This window comes from Calidris pugnax, unplaced genomic scaffold (assembly GCF_001431845.1).
Source record: "Calidris pugnax isolate Ruff unplaced genomic scaffold, ASM143184v1 scaffold41, whole genome shotgun sequence".
In the NCBI taxonomy this organism is placed as follows: domain Eukaryota; kingdom Metazoa; phylum Chordata; class Aves; order Charadriiformes; family Scolopacidae; genus Calidris; species Calidris pugnax.
The window spans coordinates 1,993,683-2,012,728 of NW_015094509.1; the positions used below are offsets into that span (position 1 = coordinate 1,993,683).

General features: G+C 39.9%; 1 protein-coding gene across 1 annotated transcript in view; it reads left to right on the top strand.

Moving 5' to 3' along the window:
- Positions 1-15,544, top strand: part of ZBTB10 (zinc finger and BTB domain containing 10) — a gene marked incomplete at its 5' end in the record, with an annotated part of 32,521 nt that extends 16,977 nt beyond the window's left edge. The window contains 3 exon segments of the mRNA XM_014965195.1: positions 7,552-7,725; positions 9,821-9,996; positions 12,818-15,544. Coding sequence (XP_014820681.1) covers positions 7,552-7,725; positions 9,821-9,996; positions 12,818-13,123 — 656 coding nt within the window.
- Positions 15,545-19,046: the final 3,502 nt, after the last annotated feature.

Consider the following 19,046-nt stretch of genomic DNA (forward strand, 5'->3'; position numbering starts at 1 on the left):
CACAATTGCCATTTTTACTGTAAAAACACAGTCACAATTGCAGAACTTTAGTTACTTCTGGTATTCACAGGGCTCCCAAGGTGTTGAGGGGATGTTTTTAAAAACCTGATCTTTAAAGCTGGGAAAAATCTCCTTTGTTAAGCAGGAATTGTCTTTTGTGGCCAGGTCGTGTATGAATAGTATGAGCTGTGTAAAAGTTCCAGTCTTTGGCACGTTTCCTTGCTTGTGATTTGAGTTGATCCCCTTTCTTTAGGGTGTAATATTGCATGTTGCTTTGTAAGGAGAGCATGACACCAGTCTGCCAAGCTCAGTTTGTCACCTACTCCCAGATCTTACTATGTAGCACTCCCAAGGAAGTATCTGAGGTTTTGGTTGGGGGGGGAGGTTGTTTTGGGTTTGGGTTTGGTTTTGGTTTGTTTTTTTATGGGGGAGGTTGTTTTGGGTTTGGTTTTGTTTTGGTTTGGTTTTTTTGGAAGGGTGCATTTTTTTTCTTTTCTGTTTTGGTATTTTTACAGATTTGCATCTCGGTCTTGTACCTTGCTTTTCTTCAAAGCCTAGTGTAAAGACAAAATCCGTTGGTATTCCTGGACACAGTTAGGCTTTGGCAAAGTAAGCCTGGAATGAATGATGCTGAGATGCCAATTCAACCAAGGGGTTTGGTCAATCATTGTACTACTTCTAAGACTGCTTGCAATTAAACAAGCTAACATAAAGTGAAGATCTCCTTAGCATTTTCTCTTTCAACTGTTCTGCCATAAAAAGTTGTTTGGGCCAGAACTGTCTCTACACAGCAGTGTTATTTGTGCTTATGTCTTTACATAAGAATAAAAGCAAATTAAGACCCATATCAGTTCTTGGTGTGTTTGTCTCACTATAACCACCTCAGTGGTCTTTGATCATGATACATGGTGTTACTTTTATTTCCTCTTCCTCACACTGACACTTAATTCTTCCTTTAAGAAAATATGTTTACAAGCTACACCATGTAGCTGATAAAATGGTAGCAATAGCAGTTCTATAAAGCTGATGCAAAAAGAAACTAATGATTTCACTGTGTAGAGATCCCTCATATTAGGGCTAAGATGGAATAAACTTAATTTTCTCTTTTTTTTTTCTTTCTTTCTTTCCCCTTGGATGCTTTTTTACCCCTTCATTAGGGAGAAACTGTCGGTTTTGAGGGCAAATCTAGCTTACTTCCTTGGATTTCATCTACAGTCTCTCTTTGAAACAGCAAGAATACAGGAGCAGAACATCATGTCAAGACATTTAATTCAGTTACCAGAGTACCTAGAATTGTTGGTGGTTTTTACTGTATTGAAGGATCTTAATCCTGAGTGCCAGTTGGTCTCTGGGAGTTTCATGCAGCCTTTCAACCTACCTTTTGGGAGGTATGGTTTAGTGATGATGCTCCTTGTTTGTTGTGTGGGTGTCTATTTTTGTCAGTTAGGTTGACGGTTGGACAAGATGATCTTTAAGGTCCCTTCCAACCTAGAAGATTCTGTGATTCAGGTGTATATCTCCTTAAAAGTCTTACTTACATTAACATTTTCAATATAAGACCTGATGGAAAGGGGATGTGAAGCATTTATATCAGTAAGTCTTTGAGTTCTCTTGAATGCTTTACTTGAGAAAGCTCTTGAGGTACATCCTTAAATTGAGTTGTTTGCGGTATTCATGATCTGGCCCTTGAGCTCACAAGATTGTCTGAAAGTTTATGGATAAAGGTATTGTTTTCACAGTGAAGTCAAGGAGGTCTATTTTCCTGAATTTTTCCTGGTTTTCCTGTTTAACATCTTCATCAGTGATCAGGATAGTAAGGGCAGAAGATGCTCTCAGCAGGTTTTCAGATGACATCAAACTGGTGGGAATGACTGATACGCTAGAGGGCAAGGCTGCAGTGTTGTTCAGATGGACCTCCTCAGTCCATAGGAATTGGCCAACAGAAACCCTCCAGGTGCTGTCAAGTCCTGCATCTGGAAGTAACAACCCTGTGCATCGGTCCAAGGAGAGCAGTGAGCTCTGATGACATCAATAACTCTATTCAGTAACTCTGGACCAGAGGGTCCTTGTGGACAGCAAGTTGAACATCAGTCAGTAGTGCATCCTAGGAGCAGTGAAGGCTGGCTTCATAGTGGTGGTACCCCTCTACTCAGTACTGACAAGATCCCATTTCAGATCCCATGCCCAGTTTAGGGCAGCCCAGTACAAGAAGGATGCTGGCAAGCTGTCCAGTGAAGTCCAGTGAAGGGGCACTGAGGTGGTTAGTGGGATGGAGACTGTGGTGTTCAAGGAGAGGCTGAGCAACTGAATTTGAGTATGGAGAAGGCTGAGGGAACTACCTGCCGTCTTCTACCACCTGAAGGGGGTTCTAGAGAAAATGCACCTAGATGCTTTTCAGAGGTGCACAGTGAAATGGCAAAGGTCATTTTGTCACAAGTTGCAGCTAAGGAAATTCCAGTTGTATATGAAGAAAACTGCTGACCATGAGAGCGTTTGTGTTGGAACAGATTGCTTAGAGGGTTTATGAAATCTCCCATCTTTATAGATACTTAAAACTTGGCAAGATCCAAAGCAACGTACAGTCCAGCTTTGAAGTTAGCCCTGCTGTGAGTAGGAGATTGAACTACGTGACCTTCAGAGGTCCCTTCAGATCTAAGTTTTTCTTTGAGTCTGTGATAGTCCTTGAGAACAGTAAGTCCTCCACAAATAAATGATCTGGATGAGGAACGCTTGGACTATGTTGTGTTTCACTTACGTAGCCTTTGTGGGGAGAGATGAGCAAAATAGCTTTCTAATGGCAAAGGCACCTGTTTCTCAGGGAGGAGTTGTTCAGGGAACGTATGATAAGCAAGCTGAAAAAGCAAGTGGCTAATGTATTTGGTGGCAGTCAGTGGTCATCTGGCAGGGTTAGTCGGTGATGGATCTGCCTCCATAGTCAAGGCACTAAACCTTTCTTTTTTTTTTTCCCCTATGAATGAGAAATAGTGAAAAATCAGAGCGGTTGTGAGTAGTACATAGAGTTTCCCCTATGAATGAGAAACAGTAAAAAATCAGAGCGGTTGTGAGTAGTACATAGAGTATGAGTAAGATTGCATTGGCAACACGTCTGAAGTTTGTCTGAGGCTTCTGTTGCAAGAGGCAGTTGAGATGTAATGTGCTGTGACCCCTTTGCAGAAGCAAGGTTAAAGATGTGAGTAATACTCTGGGAACAAATGGAGTACAATATATTTTCTTTCCCAGTATGTCAGTCTTGGCAGTGCCGGTTTTTCTGTCATGTTACCTAACATAAGCAACAAATCCAGCTCTCTATTAGCAATCCAGATTGTATCAGTAGATTATGGCTGCTCTCTTTACAATCCTTGAAAGCTATGGCCTAATCGCTTCTCCTGTCTGCTTTCTGTCTTTTTTAATTGATCTGAATGAGCAGTCAGTGTCAGAAAATGTGGTGGAAAAAATAGTAGTATTCCTTTTTCTTTTCTTTTGGCACTGCTTTTAGTGCTACTATGTATAAAGAAAATGGAAGTTAAGATCATTACAGACAACTGTATTTAATGCAAAGTTCTGTATCTTCTCCTTCAGCGAGCCCTACGTCCATATCCCTTTCTGTGATGACCTGTTCAAGTGCTTCTGTCCTTGGTCTTCTCATTAATCTCCTTGATCATCCCCTCCTCAGTAATGTCTCCTTTTCTTACCAAGAAGTCAGCGTATTTCTGGTTACAGAAAAAAAGCAGAACTTGGCAAACCAAGGATGTTTCCTCTCAGATGCGTTCTCTCTTTCTGATGATACGCCCCTGCCTCTTGCCTTCAAAGCTGAAAATCAGTGTGTCTGACTCCTCATGCTCCTTTTTCCTGAGAACAAACACAGTAGAACATAAAATCCTTCCATAAAGCTTTTGTTAGTTGTGTAAAGCTTCCACAACTGCTTTGTTGTATTTTGGACTATGTTCTCAAATTGGTATCTTGATAATTTTAGTGCTGGTAGCTAATCAGCTTATTTGGATTCGATTGGGTTGCTGATAGAAACCTCTTCTCGTAAGGGTAGGAGAATGAGTAGATCTTGGAGCCTAATTGACATTTGAATTAGTAACTTAAATCTCTTGTAGGAATCAACTCTAAAAAGGCGTCCTTAGATCAAAAGAAAATTGTGATCAGAGGACCTGGTCTGGAGATACAGAACATTATTGCTTCTAATTACTTTCTCTCTGTTTGTTTGTTTTTTTTTAACAAAGATCTTTCTCATTGCTGTCCGTATTTCCCCCTTTGTACCCCACCCCCAGTCTACCAGCACAACTGCCTATGTACTTGCTTTCAGTCTTTTGTCAAAATCAGGTGGGTTTAAGTTGGGAACAGGTTAGATGATGACTGTATCTGCAGTTCTGCAAGCAGGTTTCAGGAGGCAGTCGCCTGGATGGGGAGGAAGAACGGGAGATGTTGTTACATCTTACTTTTTGCTTGGCTACTATCAGAAGCTTATCTGACTGTAGGCTGTGTGTCCACCTGGGAAAACTAGTAGAAGCTTAGTATTCCAGTCTGTATGTAATTCATGTCTTTTCTCATTGCTGTCTGTATTTCCCCCTTTGTACCCCACCCCCAGTCTACCAGCACAACTGCCTATGTACTTGCTTTCAGTCTTTTGTCAAAATCAGGTGGGTTTAAGTTGGTGTATGATGACTGTATCTGCAGTTCTGCAAGCAGGTTTCAGGAGGCAGTCGCCTGGATGGGGAGGAAGAACGGGAGATGTTGTTACATCTTACTTTTTGCTTGGCTACTATCAGAAGCTTATCTGACTGTAGGCTGTGTGTCCACCTGGGAAAACTAGTAGAAGCTTAGTATTCCAGTCTGTATGTAATTCATGTCTTTCCCCTGTGGATGAGCTGTTAGACATTAAAAGTGGCTTTTTTTGTTGCTTTGGTTTGAACTCGTTATATGTACGCTTAGTCTAGAAAGCAGGTTTTCTAGGTCAACGAATTATTCTAAGAATAAGCATTAGGTTTAATTATGATCTCCTTAGTCCTGTGTGTTGAATTTAATGCAGCCACAACTAAAGTGCTCCTTGGTGGAACCTGTGTTTTATGACCTGCTTTTCCACAGCTGACATGCCTTTCTTAATAGTTCAAGGAAGCAATCATCTGTAATTATTCTAGAAAGATGTAGTACCTATTGTGTACATGAGACTCCAACTCTTAAGTCTGGCTCTATGCTGAGTCTTACGCCCAGATCTAGATCTGTGTAGGGATCTGAGCTGCTAACTTCCCTCAAACCAGCTGTGAGCATCAGCGTTCCTAATGAAATACGTGTCCTCTTCAATCCAGAAGAACTGTCCAAGTGACAGTGTTATAAACCTGCTCAGCTTGGTACAGCTCTTACTCAGAGCCTGTATGCTGGATTGGAAGGGAGCTGTGCAGTATTGCCTAGGGACATACATACATCCTCTCTGTGAGCACTAAAGGCTGGCTCTGTAGGTCTTACAGCTATTCCTCCCATAAGGGGGGGAAAAAAGGTGTTTAAAATTTAATTATGATCACTGATCTTCCGCTGCTCAGCTAGAGACAGGACAGTTCTGTTAGAGGGGGAAAAACCTGTAAAGAAAAGGTCTAATATTTTAAATGGATTATAAAAGTTGTTTTATTTTTTTTCTTCTCTGAAGTTGGGAGGCTTTTAGGCTTGAGGCCAAGTAATTTTTGCTCTTGCCCAGGATTGTCCAACACTGCTTCCTCACTAATCCTTTCTTGTGTATTACAGAAGGAAGTTTCACTGCTCACCTCAAAGGCATGTGGTGTTGGAATGCCCATAGGGTATCTGTGTTCTGTTCCTTGAGCAGTTGTGCCATGCCATTGCTGGAGTCCCTAGTTCCAAATTAGTGGAAGGGCTTCTTGCCTCTTTTGGACATAACAACAGCTATTAGAGTCGGTAATTAAAAAAATAAAATGTACGTTTTCCTCACTGCTTTGTTTGTTAAAGGAGAGGGAGATTTATTCTTCCTGTCTGTCTTTACCAAAATAGCTAGGTGGATGGGCTAAAAAACTGGTATTTCTCTTCCTTTGTCCACCCAAGTTGTGCTTTTTAAAGGCTCCAATAGAATAACCAGTTTGGCTGTTGCAATCCAGCTTTGCTTATAATTTGTTATAAGCTATATAATATATAGAATTAATATATTATAAATGAATATATTAATTGCTTTCCTTTTGAACTATTGTCTTATGTTGCAGATGAAACCACTGCTGTCAACTCTAATACTGCCTGAGCAGTAAATGAAACTACTGTATATGTCTAATGCTGTGAGGATTTGTAATCTTTACTTTTTTTTCCAGTAAAACGGGAAGTTAGGAGTGTTTCAGAGTGCAGCGTACCGCTCGCTTCCTGAAATTCTAGGGTATTCTAGGAAAAAGCCTCTGGGCTATTAAAATGTATAGTCTCAGGCCTGAAAGCACAAAATCCATCCCTTTGCTATGAAGCCCTTCTCAAGGCTTTTCTCACCAGTGGCATTGGGAATCCAGCGTGAGGACCTGAGCACCATCCAGACAAATAGAAGGAAATCTGCCAGTTTCCACTGCGGTTTGTTTACTTAACAACTGTGTGCCTGTGAGGAGAGGAATGGATTTATGAGTTCATGTTTTCCAGCAAACTCCTGTCTTGGGGATTGGGGGGAAGATTGATTTGCTCTCTTGCCAGAAGAGTCTTTGCCCTACAAATATGATGTTGTCAAATGCTTAGTGCAGCTTTTTTTGTGTGCTATTTATAGTTCTTTGTGCTGTGAACTGGTGATTCCACATTCACTCATGCAGTTCTTACTTGTTACAAAAGTATAGAAATAAGCAAGCAAGGATTTATTTTTTGTAAGGCACTGTTCACTTCTGAATGTTTTTGTTATTTTTAAAGAGGGGGGGGGAAAAGCTACAAAGACATGCAAACTGCTCACAGAGCTTGTCTAAAGACCAAATGTAAATATGCAAACTAGTCTTTTAAGCTGGTGTAGTCCAAGTAATTATGGTCTCTTGAATTGATGTGGTTACAGAGTAATGGAGATGATTATTCAAATAAGAATTTAGACATAGCCGTAGGATACTTTATATAAATAAAGGTATTTAAAGCACTTTATATACTGGTGAGATATTTCAAGGCAATAAAGAAAATCTCGCATCCAGTCGAAAATGTTTACTTTTGTACTAACTAGGCTGCCTGTGGTAGACCAGATGAAGTAACTGCACGAAACAGTTGCAAAGAGAATCTGGTGGAAAACTTTTTAGCCCCGTCATGATGATAGTGAGGGAATAAATTTCCTTACCATAAAAGTTTCCCTAGTATGAAAAAGGCTTTCCCTGGTATGAAATGGTGCCGTGAAGTGTAGCTCAAAGGTCTAATTTCATTGAAATTAGGAATGCGGTTGTTTCTTCATTTTGGTATTGAATATTATGTGAAAAAAAAAAAGATTGTAAATGCTATTTTGAAGTTTGAAATTTTTTTGTCACCGTTCAAAAAGGAGATATATTTTATTAAACCATGTGACCCATTAGAACCCAGGAAGTTAAAGTAAGATTGTGTCTGTAACAGGTACTTCAAGTGACTTCAAGTACGGGCTGCTGCCGGGGACTTCAGGTGACTTCAAGTACGGGCTGCTGCCAGGTACTTCAGGTGACTTCAAGTATGGACTGCTGCCGGGGACTTCAGGTGACTTCAAGTACGGGCTGCTGCCAGAATCTTGGCCAAAAGAAGCTTGGGAAAATGGCAAGTATACCTGATGGAGAGGAGGTGTTTTATTTGCCTCTGAAAGGGGGTCTTTATCTTCTGTGTCACTGCTAGTAATATTTGATACGTTTGTTTAGAGATATAGTGTTTTGATAATCTTCTTCCATATAATTTGCCTTTCTGGTTAATGTAAAGATGAGTACTTCCTTGGAGGGAGGAAAAAAGAATTCAAATATATGGAAAAGTGAAAACAGAACGTGATTGATACCAGCTCTTGCATTGTGCCTGAATACGAAGGTACCTGAGGTCTTTAATTATCTAATGAGGGAGGGGAAAGCTTAGTAAGCTAACTAAATGGGCTTTGAACACTTGAAGGATGAGGATATAAAGTTAAATATAACTTTAAAAGTACATCTGAGAGCATACTTCTCGCTATTAAAAATAAAAGCTTCATTGCAATAAAAGTTTTGAATTTAAAGCAGCCATAACTAAAGCGCTCTTTGGTGGAACCTGTGTTTTATGACCTGCTTTTCCACAGCTGACATGCCTTTCTTAATAGTTCAAGGAAGCAATCATCTGTAATTATTTTCCCGTCTGAAAACATACCAAAATCTCCACCACATCTAAAATAATTATTGCTAGATCCTTAAAATGTGTAAAGTCTTCAATAAAAAGAGGATCTTAAGGACTGGCTAAGAGTAATGCCTACCTCTTCTCTGTAACTTCAAGCTATTACTGGGGTGTGTTTTATGGTTTAAATATTTTGGGGTTTACAGTGGAAGAAATTGGGTCATCAGAAGGTGAAACTCACTAGCAGGCAAGGGATGAGAACCTCTGGTCTTGGGAGGTCTGCCTGTTCTTAAACCATTAAATTCCCCTGTGTCTTACAGCCCAGATGTCTGCCTGTCTGTCATACCCCTGTTGATGTGTGTAAGACTGCAGTTTAAAACCTTTTTTGAACTTATTTTTCTTCATGTAAGCCATCATGTGACATGTTAACATGCAGCTTGCATGGGTGCTCCGATATACCAAGGCAAACCTTTGAATGTTAGCAAAATTTAACTTCCATGTTACAATGGCTTTTGAAATTAGGAGGAGGCATCTTTAGATACAGGCATGCAGGCCCATACACAAAACACACAATTATTTTTGCTTTCGTCCTGCCAGCGTGAACATTAAAAACTCTTAAATGTATAATCACTTAGCTTTTAACTAGTGCTTTTTGGATGCTTCTAGATGGTCATAATCATCTCTCTCACCTGTAGTCAGTCGAGTCAGGATCCTATTCTCAAAATAACCCCTGCATTCTGTTGTGTGGCCTTCTTCATGGCTGTCACAGCATCCTGTGCTTTTCTATTGCATGTGGTAACAGGCACCTGTAATAAACCTGGTTTGCATATATCCTTGACCAAGTTATGTTATCCTTGGTCCAAGGATATGTAAATAGTTCTTCCATCATAAGGAAGAAGTGGGGTATTGCTACTTCGAGGAGCTTTTTCTGCTCTCTTTATTTTTTTCTGCTGTTAGACCAAAACAGACTTTGGGTAGAGAATAGCTAAGATCTGAACCAATAACTTCCCTTTTTAGCTATTTCAGAGGTACGCTAACTCTTACTGTGTTGCTCCTTTTGTCAATATTTATTCTTGCTTAGTTATATTTTCTTTTTCTATTTATTTGTAGAGCCAGATCTTGGTGGCAGTTCCTGCATGTAATTCTAAATAGAGTACTGGGAAAGAAGATTATAACTCTGTAAATGCTGCAGAGCAAGAGGGTTTCTAACCCAGAGTAAACTGTTTTCTGCTATAGGTGACCTCTAGAAAATTGAACTCTTCTAGCTTGTAGTGAACTTACTTTGATTCCTGAAATAAGACTTCTTTTCAAAGAATTGATCTGTACTTCTGTGGTAAAAGTTCTTTGGTTCCAAGCAGGTGTTTTTCTAGCAAGATTATACATGCAGAACCTCCCAGTGTGTGTGGTTTCTGCAGGCAGGCATTGTCCTGATTTGGCTGATGAAGTGTCATGTGGGTGCTTTATTGTGTTGGCACCTGTTTATTTTTGTGCACCAGGCAGAACGTATTGAAATAGTTTTTTTGTGTTTCATCATCTCTTCTCCTGATGGCTTATTTTCTTGTAGGCGATTCCTCTGCATTAATCATGAACAAGTTGAAGTGTCCACACTGTAATTATGTAGCCAAATACAGAAGAACACTAAAGAGACACTTGCTCATTCACACAGGCGTGAGATCTTTCAGTTGTGACATCTGTGGGAAGCTGTTCACTCGAAGAGAGCATGTAAAGAGACATTCCTTGGTAGGTAACCTCAAGTGCACGCGTGTGTACCTATGCACATGGATGAGTGGGGTTTTATGATTCTTCCAGAAAAAGTGGTTGTGAGTTTCCAAGTTTCAATGCGGATGCAAAAAAGAGATTTTGGTGTAAGCCTTTCTAACTTTCTTTTCCAGCTTGTGCTATCATGAAACGGACTTTCTGTTAGCCAGTAAAATTATTAAAAGTAAATAATAACCTCAGTCATCCCAGGATATAATTATGGAAGACATTTATAAGACCACTGTAGTAATTTTTAAGGATTCCTTAATATGCCTTACAGGTAGGAAAGGCACATGTTAATAGCTCCTGTGTAAATTTTAGAACCAGCATCTTTGTTATGTTCCACTGGACTTATCTCAGATACACATCCTTCCCCCCTGCCCCCACTGCCTTTCTTCTTCCTCCCGTACCACCTGGCCAAGGGGTTTGTGTTGTGTGTTCTGTATTTAGCCTGAAGGGACAGGAGCACCTATGATGTTACTGAGCCTGAAGGACACTTTGTCCTGTGGTGTGTGTAGGTGACCGCAGCGATGGAGGCGGCGATGGTGTGGGGCAGCCCTGTGGCTGGGCAGAGGTTAGACCATTATCACATTGCTGGTGGTGATACCACCAGTGTAACGTGTCCCAGCAGCTACTCCTTCCCTTGTGGCTCACCAGAGAAGATAGTAACAGTGGGTGGTAGCTGATCTACCAGGAAGGGTAGAGTGGGACTTCAGGCTTCTGTCCTGCGGTATCTGACCAGGTCATGTAGCTGAAAACTTCTTTATTTTGTTTTCCTCCAGGAAAGGAGATGAAATCAGAGTGAAAGTAGCTATAGAGTGAGCCCAGCCCTGTGCTGTAACTGCAGTGTGCTATCCCTGGTCAAATCAGAACCCTTTATTTTTAATATCTGACCAGGTCGTGTAGCTGAAAACTTTTTTATTTTGTTTTCCTCCAGGAAAGGAGATGAAATCAGAGTGAAAGTAGCTATAGAGTGAGCCCAGCCCTGTGCTGTAACTGCAGTGTGCTCTCCCTGGTCAAATCAGAACCCTTCATTTTTTTTCCCATCCTTCCCCCTCCCCGTTGAACAAACGCCTCACGTTGTGCCTTGTGTGAAAGGTTATCATAACAAGTCTAGAGGCTGAGGAAAAATCATGTGGTATCTGCTGTAGAGATTATACAGTGGGACTGAAGTAATTCTTTGTATCTTGACCGTGTATTTTTTTTTTCATCATCTGTGTGGCAATTTCTGTTTTATCTAAAATGGCAACTTTTGCAATGGGACCTCAAATGAGATATTTAAGTGCATAGTTGTAACCTGTTGTGGGGACACCAGATAGAAGAAAGAGGTCTTCAATGTAATTTCTTCCAAGGGGATAACTGTTATACGTGGTTGCTGAATTCAGTTCCTTGTACAACTAACATACTCTCAAAATTAAAATTCTTGTTTAGTCAAGTTAGTCAGCAGCAGCCTTGTAATTTCACACACAAGCTCACTCTACATAGAGGACAAAAACTCACCAGCGGAAATCTAGAGGCTGAGGAAACATCATGTAGTATCAGCTGTAGAGATTATACAGTGGGACTGAAGTAATTCTTTGTATCTTGACCGTGTATTTTTTTTTTCATCATCTGTGTGGCAATTTCTGTTTTATCTAAAATGGCAACTTTTGCAATGGGACCTCAAATGAGATATTTAAGTGCATAGTTGTAACCTGTTGTGGGGACACCAGATAGAAGAAAGAGGTCTTCAATGTAATTTCTTCCAAGGGGATAACTGTTATACGTGGTTGCTGAATTCAGTTCCTTGTACAACTAACATACTCTCAAAATTAAAATTCTTGTTTAGTCAAGTTAGGCAACAGCATCCTTGTAATTTCACACACAAGCTTGCTTTACATAGAGGACAAAAACTCACCAGCGGAAAGATGATGTTGGGTATGGTTGGGGCAGAAGCATCTTGCTCTTTGAGTTCACGCAGAATTTTATAACTCCTGCTTGTCCATAATGTTTTTAAGGACTTAAACTTGTAAAGGTGATTTCCTAAAAGAGACACGATGCTGTGTGCACGGAAGGGCTCACACTGTTCTCATCACCTCCGGAGTCTCGCTCCATGCAGGAGTCGATGCAGAGCGACCAGGTGGCTCCTCAGCTCCCTGCTGGGCAGAAGGCAGCTCCTCTGGTTGTGGGCAACAGCTCCTGCAGTCAACATGTGTCTCTCTTCCTCAGTAGTGCTGAGCTATCTTGTGGAAGAGTTAAAAAAATGAGGCTTTGTATTAGTAATTAGTATTACTATCAATAGTTTTCTAGTACTATATGCACATGCGACGTGATACACCTATGAGGGCAACGAAACTAGTGAAGGGCCTAGAAGACAAATCATATGAAGAGCAGCTGAAGGAGCTGGGGCTGTTTAGTATGAGGAAGAGGAGGCTGAGGGGAGACCTCATCACTCTCTACAGCTACTTGAAAGGACACTGTAGAGAGGTTGGGGCTGGTCTCTTCTCACAGGTAATTAACAATAGAACGAGAGGGAACAGCTTCAAGCTCCAACAGGGGAGGTTTAGATTGAACATTAGGAAGGAATTTTTCACCCAAAGAGTGGTCGGGCATTGGAACAGGCTGCCCAGGGAGGGGGTGGAGTCCCCATCCCTGGCTGTGTTTAAGGGCCGTTTAGATGCAGTGCTGAGGGACATGGTGTAGGGGAGGACTTTGTAGAGTAGGGGAGATGGTTGGACTTGATGATCCCAAGGGTCTCTTCCAACCTCAATGATTCTATGTTTCTATTCTATGATTTTCAGCTGTTAATATTTCTCTTCCACAGGTGCATAAAAAGGATAAGAAGTATAAATGTATGGTGTGTAAGAAGATCTTCATGCTCGCGGCCAGTGTTGGGATAAGACACGGATCACGGCGTTACGGAGTTTGTGTAGACTGTGCAGATAAATCTCAACCTGGAGGGCAGGAGGGAGCAGACCAGGTGCAGGACACGGATTTCCCTAGGGATGAAGAATACGAGGAGAACGAAGTGGGAGAAGGTGACGAGGAGCTCGGTGACGATGTAGAAGACCAGACCGAGCAGTCTCGATGGGATGAATCCGGGGAAGTTTGTATGCCTTTAGATGACTGACAGAGCATATGACTTCAGGGTGCTGCAAATGGACGCTACACGGATGGACTGTTGGAATTTTTGGACTGAAGGCTTGTGAAATATGGTACAGGCTGGATGGTAGTTATGTTGCTGTGAAAAAAGTAGGGTCAAAGCCTTATAGCAAAAAAGGATTATTAATTTTTTTATGATATTTGCACAGGACTGTACAGCATACAACCATTTGGTTGAATTATACAGAGCCCTCACATCTACAGTCAGTTATCAAAAGAAAAAATGTATTTTTTATTATTTATAGGATATAGCTACTTGGGTCCTATTCAGACATAGTAGTAACTGTACTTAACGTTAAACATTCATGTATCTGTTAACATGAATGAAGAAAATTGGTATGGAAATACAAAGAGAGCTTTCCCAAATGCACTCATACTTTGTCAGTGAACCAGTGAAGCTAATTTGGGCTAGTGACTCTGTTTTCCACAAGCATGTCTTTGCCATGCAAACCTTACCTCTCCCTTACCCTGATAGGTGAAAGCCAATCATTTAAATATGCATCACAGATAATGCCAACACTGTGTTGAAATTGGGGTTTAAACCTTTTGGCTCTATGCTCGCAGGTGGTATAGATGGTAAGCACTGGAGAAGTTAACAATGGCATTAATTTAGTGTCTATTTCTTCACAGCTCTGAATTTTCAAGAAGGTTGTTACTGATTTCATCAATTCCGTAATGATCTTGCAGAAGAAATGACCAATAATGAAAATAATAGGCTGATCAGAGCATGGGTAACTCTTCTGCCCCTTGGTCAAAAGAGATAGTCATGCGAAGAACCCTCTGATGTACCGATGTTTCCTCCCTCCTGTAAGGCCCCCTTTCTCAAACTTTCTGACTTCCCTGGTGTGTACCTCAGTCCCACAGAATAAAAATACACGGAATGGAGAAAGTGTCATACTAAACGACTTTTTTGGTTGATAAATTTCTTACTTGTCTGGTTTTTGGCTAGTTTATGTGATGTGAATTGGACACTAGGCTGTTGTGCCCATCGTTCGTCATTAAAATGAACACCAACTATTTTTTATTCTTTTGTACTTAATGGGTTGTTGCTAGTTTTTAATATAAACCAATTACATTTAACTTGTTGACCTTATTTGCTGGATTTTTTTTTTTTTTAAAGAAAAACAGAAAGTCCAAAGCAAAATAATGCTGAGTTTTCTACTTTTCAGGATGATATGCTCCCTACACTCTTTATTTCAAATCTCCTAGGAGGCATTGAAACTTGAATTTTTATAGCCACGTGGATTATTTTTTTCCTAAGCTTGTAATATTGTACCAATGATTTCAGGCCTTTTTCCTAGGGAGGGGAGGGCATTACACCTTCATCTTAAACTCCTCTGTGTTATCTAGGCTAAGGGTAATGAATTCAGGCAATCATTGGGACAATACATCTGATGTACTATTATGTCACGACGAGTCAATATGCAGAGCATTTATCATGACACGTAGCTAGGCCAGAGTGACAGTACTGTATAAAAAAGCAATTGAGGGTCACCATATTCTCCAGCTTTGTTTAATTTTAAAATGAGTATATTTTTTTCCTATTTTATATCAGGTAACTAAATTATGCTAGTTGTGTGGATAACTTTGAACTATGCTTTGACGGACAGAATCTTAATGGTGCTCCATCTGATCAAAGTTGGTATGTATTTAAAGAGACAAGCTTTACTGTTGTCCTTTACATCAGTAGAACAGTAACATAATGTTAAGACATTGTTTTTGCTGATTGAAGCTGAGATAAGTTTGAACTACAGTTATATGGGAATTAAAATGCTTTTTTTTTTATCATCCACTTGTTTCATTGGTAGTTTCCACATCATTGTAAACCTAACAGATGATTAGTTTTTTGGGGGAGGGTGGGGTGGGTGGGATGCCTTTTTTTTTTTTTTTTTTTTTTTTTTCACTTAAAATTTCTAGGCTGAAATGAGTAATGTGTAATTCTGGTGGGGTCCAAAGTAGAAATTAGTTGGGCAAAGATCATATGAATGAAAAAGTATTTTAAACGTTAAAGTAATGTTCTGCTTTGTGAATATGTAAGTATAGCATAAAGGTTTTTCCATCCCATCTATCCCCTTTAAAACCATAGTTTACAATTGGTAGATCTGTCTATATATATAAATATATATATATCTGAAATTCACCTAAATCTGCTTTATTAGAATACTGCTCACTTAATGCTTAGAAACTGGACCTGGCTCTACATTCTTAATGTATTTTCCTCTTTTTTTTTGTTTTGTTTTGTTTTTTTTTTCCTCAAGGTATGAACTTATTCTCTTGGAACTGAATCTTCTTTTACTACTTAAATCATTTATGTATATCTGGTAAATTATGACCAAATTTGTTGTTAGACTGCATACAGTAAATTGAAATATACACTTCGTACACTACAGAATTGTTGTGCTTTTGTTCTGATGATATTTGAAAAAGCAGGCTTTAATAGAAGTTAGTGTTATTTATAAATATTCCGTTATTATTCATTGGCCTTAAAGATTCTGTTGCATTGTGACAATCACTGTTTCCTTGCTCCTCCTTAACTGCTTGCTGTTAGAAGTTGCATGTGATTGCCCTTGGGAGGGTTGGAGGGAGAGGGAGGGATGCCTGTTGAAACGCGATACAAGCCCTTCAGCAAATGGTGTGCATAGTTTCATGGAGATCCACTGTCCTTGCCTTGGAGAACCAACAGAGGTTGTTTGGATGCCATCTGCAGTCTGGATTTTCTGGGCTGTTTGTTCATTCAGAAGTTATTTTTTTAATATATTACTTTTGATTGGGGGAGCTCTAAACTAATACAAGTAAATTTCCTAAGGATTACCTTAACAAAAGGGGACAGCTCAAGATTCTTTACTCAAAAAGAAGAGATGTCTATTTGCGCTAGAAGTTGTCTTCCCCTTAAGAAAGGGTGGAGCTATGCTGTAGTAACATGGCAGTGAATTTTAGTGTCTGTTTGGGGTGGTTTTGATATTTTTTTTTCCCTTTTTAAAAGAAGAAGGACTAATGCCCTTGAACTGTCTTCCACATCAAATGAAAAGGTACCTAGACTTTCCTCTTGTCTTCTGATTAAAGACTTCCCAAACCACATGTCTGAGATCTGCTGACGTGGGGCAATGCCACACACGAGGAGTTTTGTGAAAAGAATCTTGCACATGTTAAAAACAGACAAACACAGAGCTCTGATGTTGAGATTGCCCCTTTCTGTGGGCTTTTGTTTGCTCCTCAAGCAGTGGTAGTTTTCTTTTAGAAATAAACATACAGAGCACTTTCTGGCAGGGAACTGTGGTACAGGACAAAATCAAATCAATAAGTAAATTCAATTTCATTATAATTCCCTGTCAAAGTAGGTGTGATGTAAAAAAAGACAATGTAAAAAGCATTTGGCTGATGCCAGTGTTACTACAATGCAGTAGCAAAGTATTTTTAAATTGTGATGTCAGATGCATCTTGCAGGAAAAATGGCCTTTTTTTTTTTTTTTTCAATTGTGTAGAAAATGTTTTCACAGTTCAGTTTGCGACCAGAGCTTCTAGTGAAATAATTTCCTGAAGTGAAACCAGGTTTGAAATCCAGAAATGATACTTGGTTGTTAAGACAATGATGTACCCTAAGAAGTAAGAGTTGATATCCCTGCTCCCCACAGTATACACTTAATTTTTCCATCCATACTCTGTTGCAAACCCACCTCTGCCACCTTTGCTGGGAAGAAGAAGATTTTGGGGCCAGGACAGGGGCATGTGGCAGGCTTCTCCTTGTGGGTCACAGCAGTAATACCGTTAGCGGGAGAGGTTTTCTTTGCCTAGCTTTAAGTTGGTAAGGCTTTTAATAGGATTTTCTTTAATGAGGCCAATCTCTGTGGTTTGCTTGCTTTACATTTTGTTTCACTTGACGTTTCCTGTTCCTTCCACTCGGTAACACAAGTCTCCCACCTATTCTAAAATATTTCTGCAGTCTGCTGACTCCACACAGATGCAGAATAAGCGTACCTTATTGGTTGTTCCTTTATATTTTGTTGTATTTAAATGGCTTTGGAAACTAATAAGAGAAATGAAAGCAAGATAATGGACACCACCAGTAGCCTGAAAAACTTGTTGTGCCAAAAGAAAGTGACAAAGGAGAAAAATGTTGAATGCGATGTCATAAGAAAAAGGCTTTTGGTTTTGAGTTGTTACAATTCCTCTGCTTTGCTACTGGAATGTGGACAATTCACTGTATTTCTCTCTAGCACAATTTGGTGACAACCTTCTGATGAAGCTATGCAAAAAACCCAGTTTTGAATTAATCAGTGTCCCCAGAATGTGGTTCAGGCTCTGCAGAAGTAGCACCACTAAGTAGTTTTCTCTAGGTATTTTACCATATATCCTTCTGTTAGCATCCCTCTTCACTGTGTAATGTTACCCCTTTTTTATTTGATAAATGTTTGCTCTTTAGAACTGAGATTCGTCTTTTATATGTTTTAATAGCACGTTACTGTGTTTCACTAACCAGTATGGTAAAGGTTAAATATTGAGACAATGGATTAAAAAAAAAAGGTCGGTTTTCATACAGTATCCTTTAAGAAAGCTGTAATAAAATAAGCCTTTTGTAATAAAGAAAATACAGGTTTGAAATCCAGGGGCAGGGGCGTTGCTGAGCTGAACCCTTTGAGATGTTGAAGATCCCACATACACTTCATGATGGGTTTTTAAAAATACTTTTATGGGGAAAAAGGTAAAAACATACTAGAAGGGTCCTATGACTTAAACTGGAAAATAAAATTGGCTTAAGTACTTTGTATTTAACATTATTGCAATTTGAAGTGAATGTTTAAAAGAACATAAAGTTTTGCCTACCTGATTTGTAGAGGAGTAGCTGCTACAGAATACAGACATAAGTCATTTCTAACATACTGGTATGTAAACATAACTTCAAGACTTCTAATACTATGTGCACCAGTCTTTAAGTTACCATACTGCAAATAAATTTAAAAAATAACTATTTCCTTCTATCTATTGTTCTGTGCCCTGCCTCCTCACCCTCCACAAGCAGATGCAGAGGATGGATAAGTGTCAACCTACAATCATTTGCTGCAAATGACTTAATTTCTGCAGATCTCTTTGGATGGATAAGTGTTAACCTAAAATCATTTGCTGCAAATGACTTAATTTCTGCTTCTGACATAGAATAGAATTTATGGAGAACAGAATTTATTTTAAGGAAAAGAATTTATGGAGAACAGAATTTATTTTAAGGTTGTATTTTAAACTTTGCTCATAGTAACACACATCATTTGAAGATAACGAGTATCTAAAAATCAGCATCCCAGATAAGATACGTATTCCTAAAAGTGGATTTTAGACAAACTTAGGTTGTATTTTAAACTTTGCTCATAGTAACACACATCACTTGAAGATAACTAGTATCTGAAAATCAGCATCCCAGATAAGACATGTATTCCTAAAAGTGGATTTTAGACAAACTTAGCAGAGCACTGAAGGGATGCTTCAGGCACAGCCCGGTGTGTGCCGGAAGGATTGGATCCCGTGGGCAGGGCTGTTGGATGGTGTGAGCTGGACTCTCTGCCCTCTCTCCAGCCCCACCAACCTGAGATGGTCAGAACAAGTGCTTCTGCCTGGGTTTCTCCAAAGCTTCCTGTCTGTGAGTCTGAACTGGTCTTTGGCTTCTGTTTTCTTCCGAAATGAGTGGTGGTTTTGGTAGGTGGCACACAAGTTGGGTTCCTTCCGTTAAAAAACGATGGGTCCTTTCAAGGATTTGGAAACATCAGCATTTAGTGGAGCACTGGAAAAGGTTGCCCAGGGAGGTGGTTGAGGCCCCATCCCTGGAGATATTCAAGGAGAGGCTCGACGAGGCCCTGGGCAACCTGGTCTAGTTGGGGGTGTCCCTGCTGACTGCGGGGGGGTCG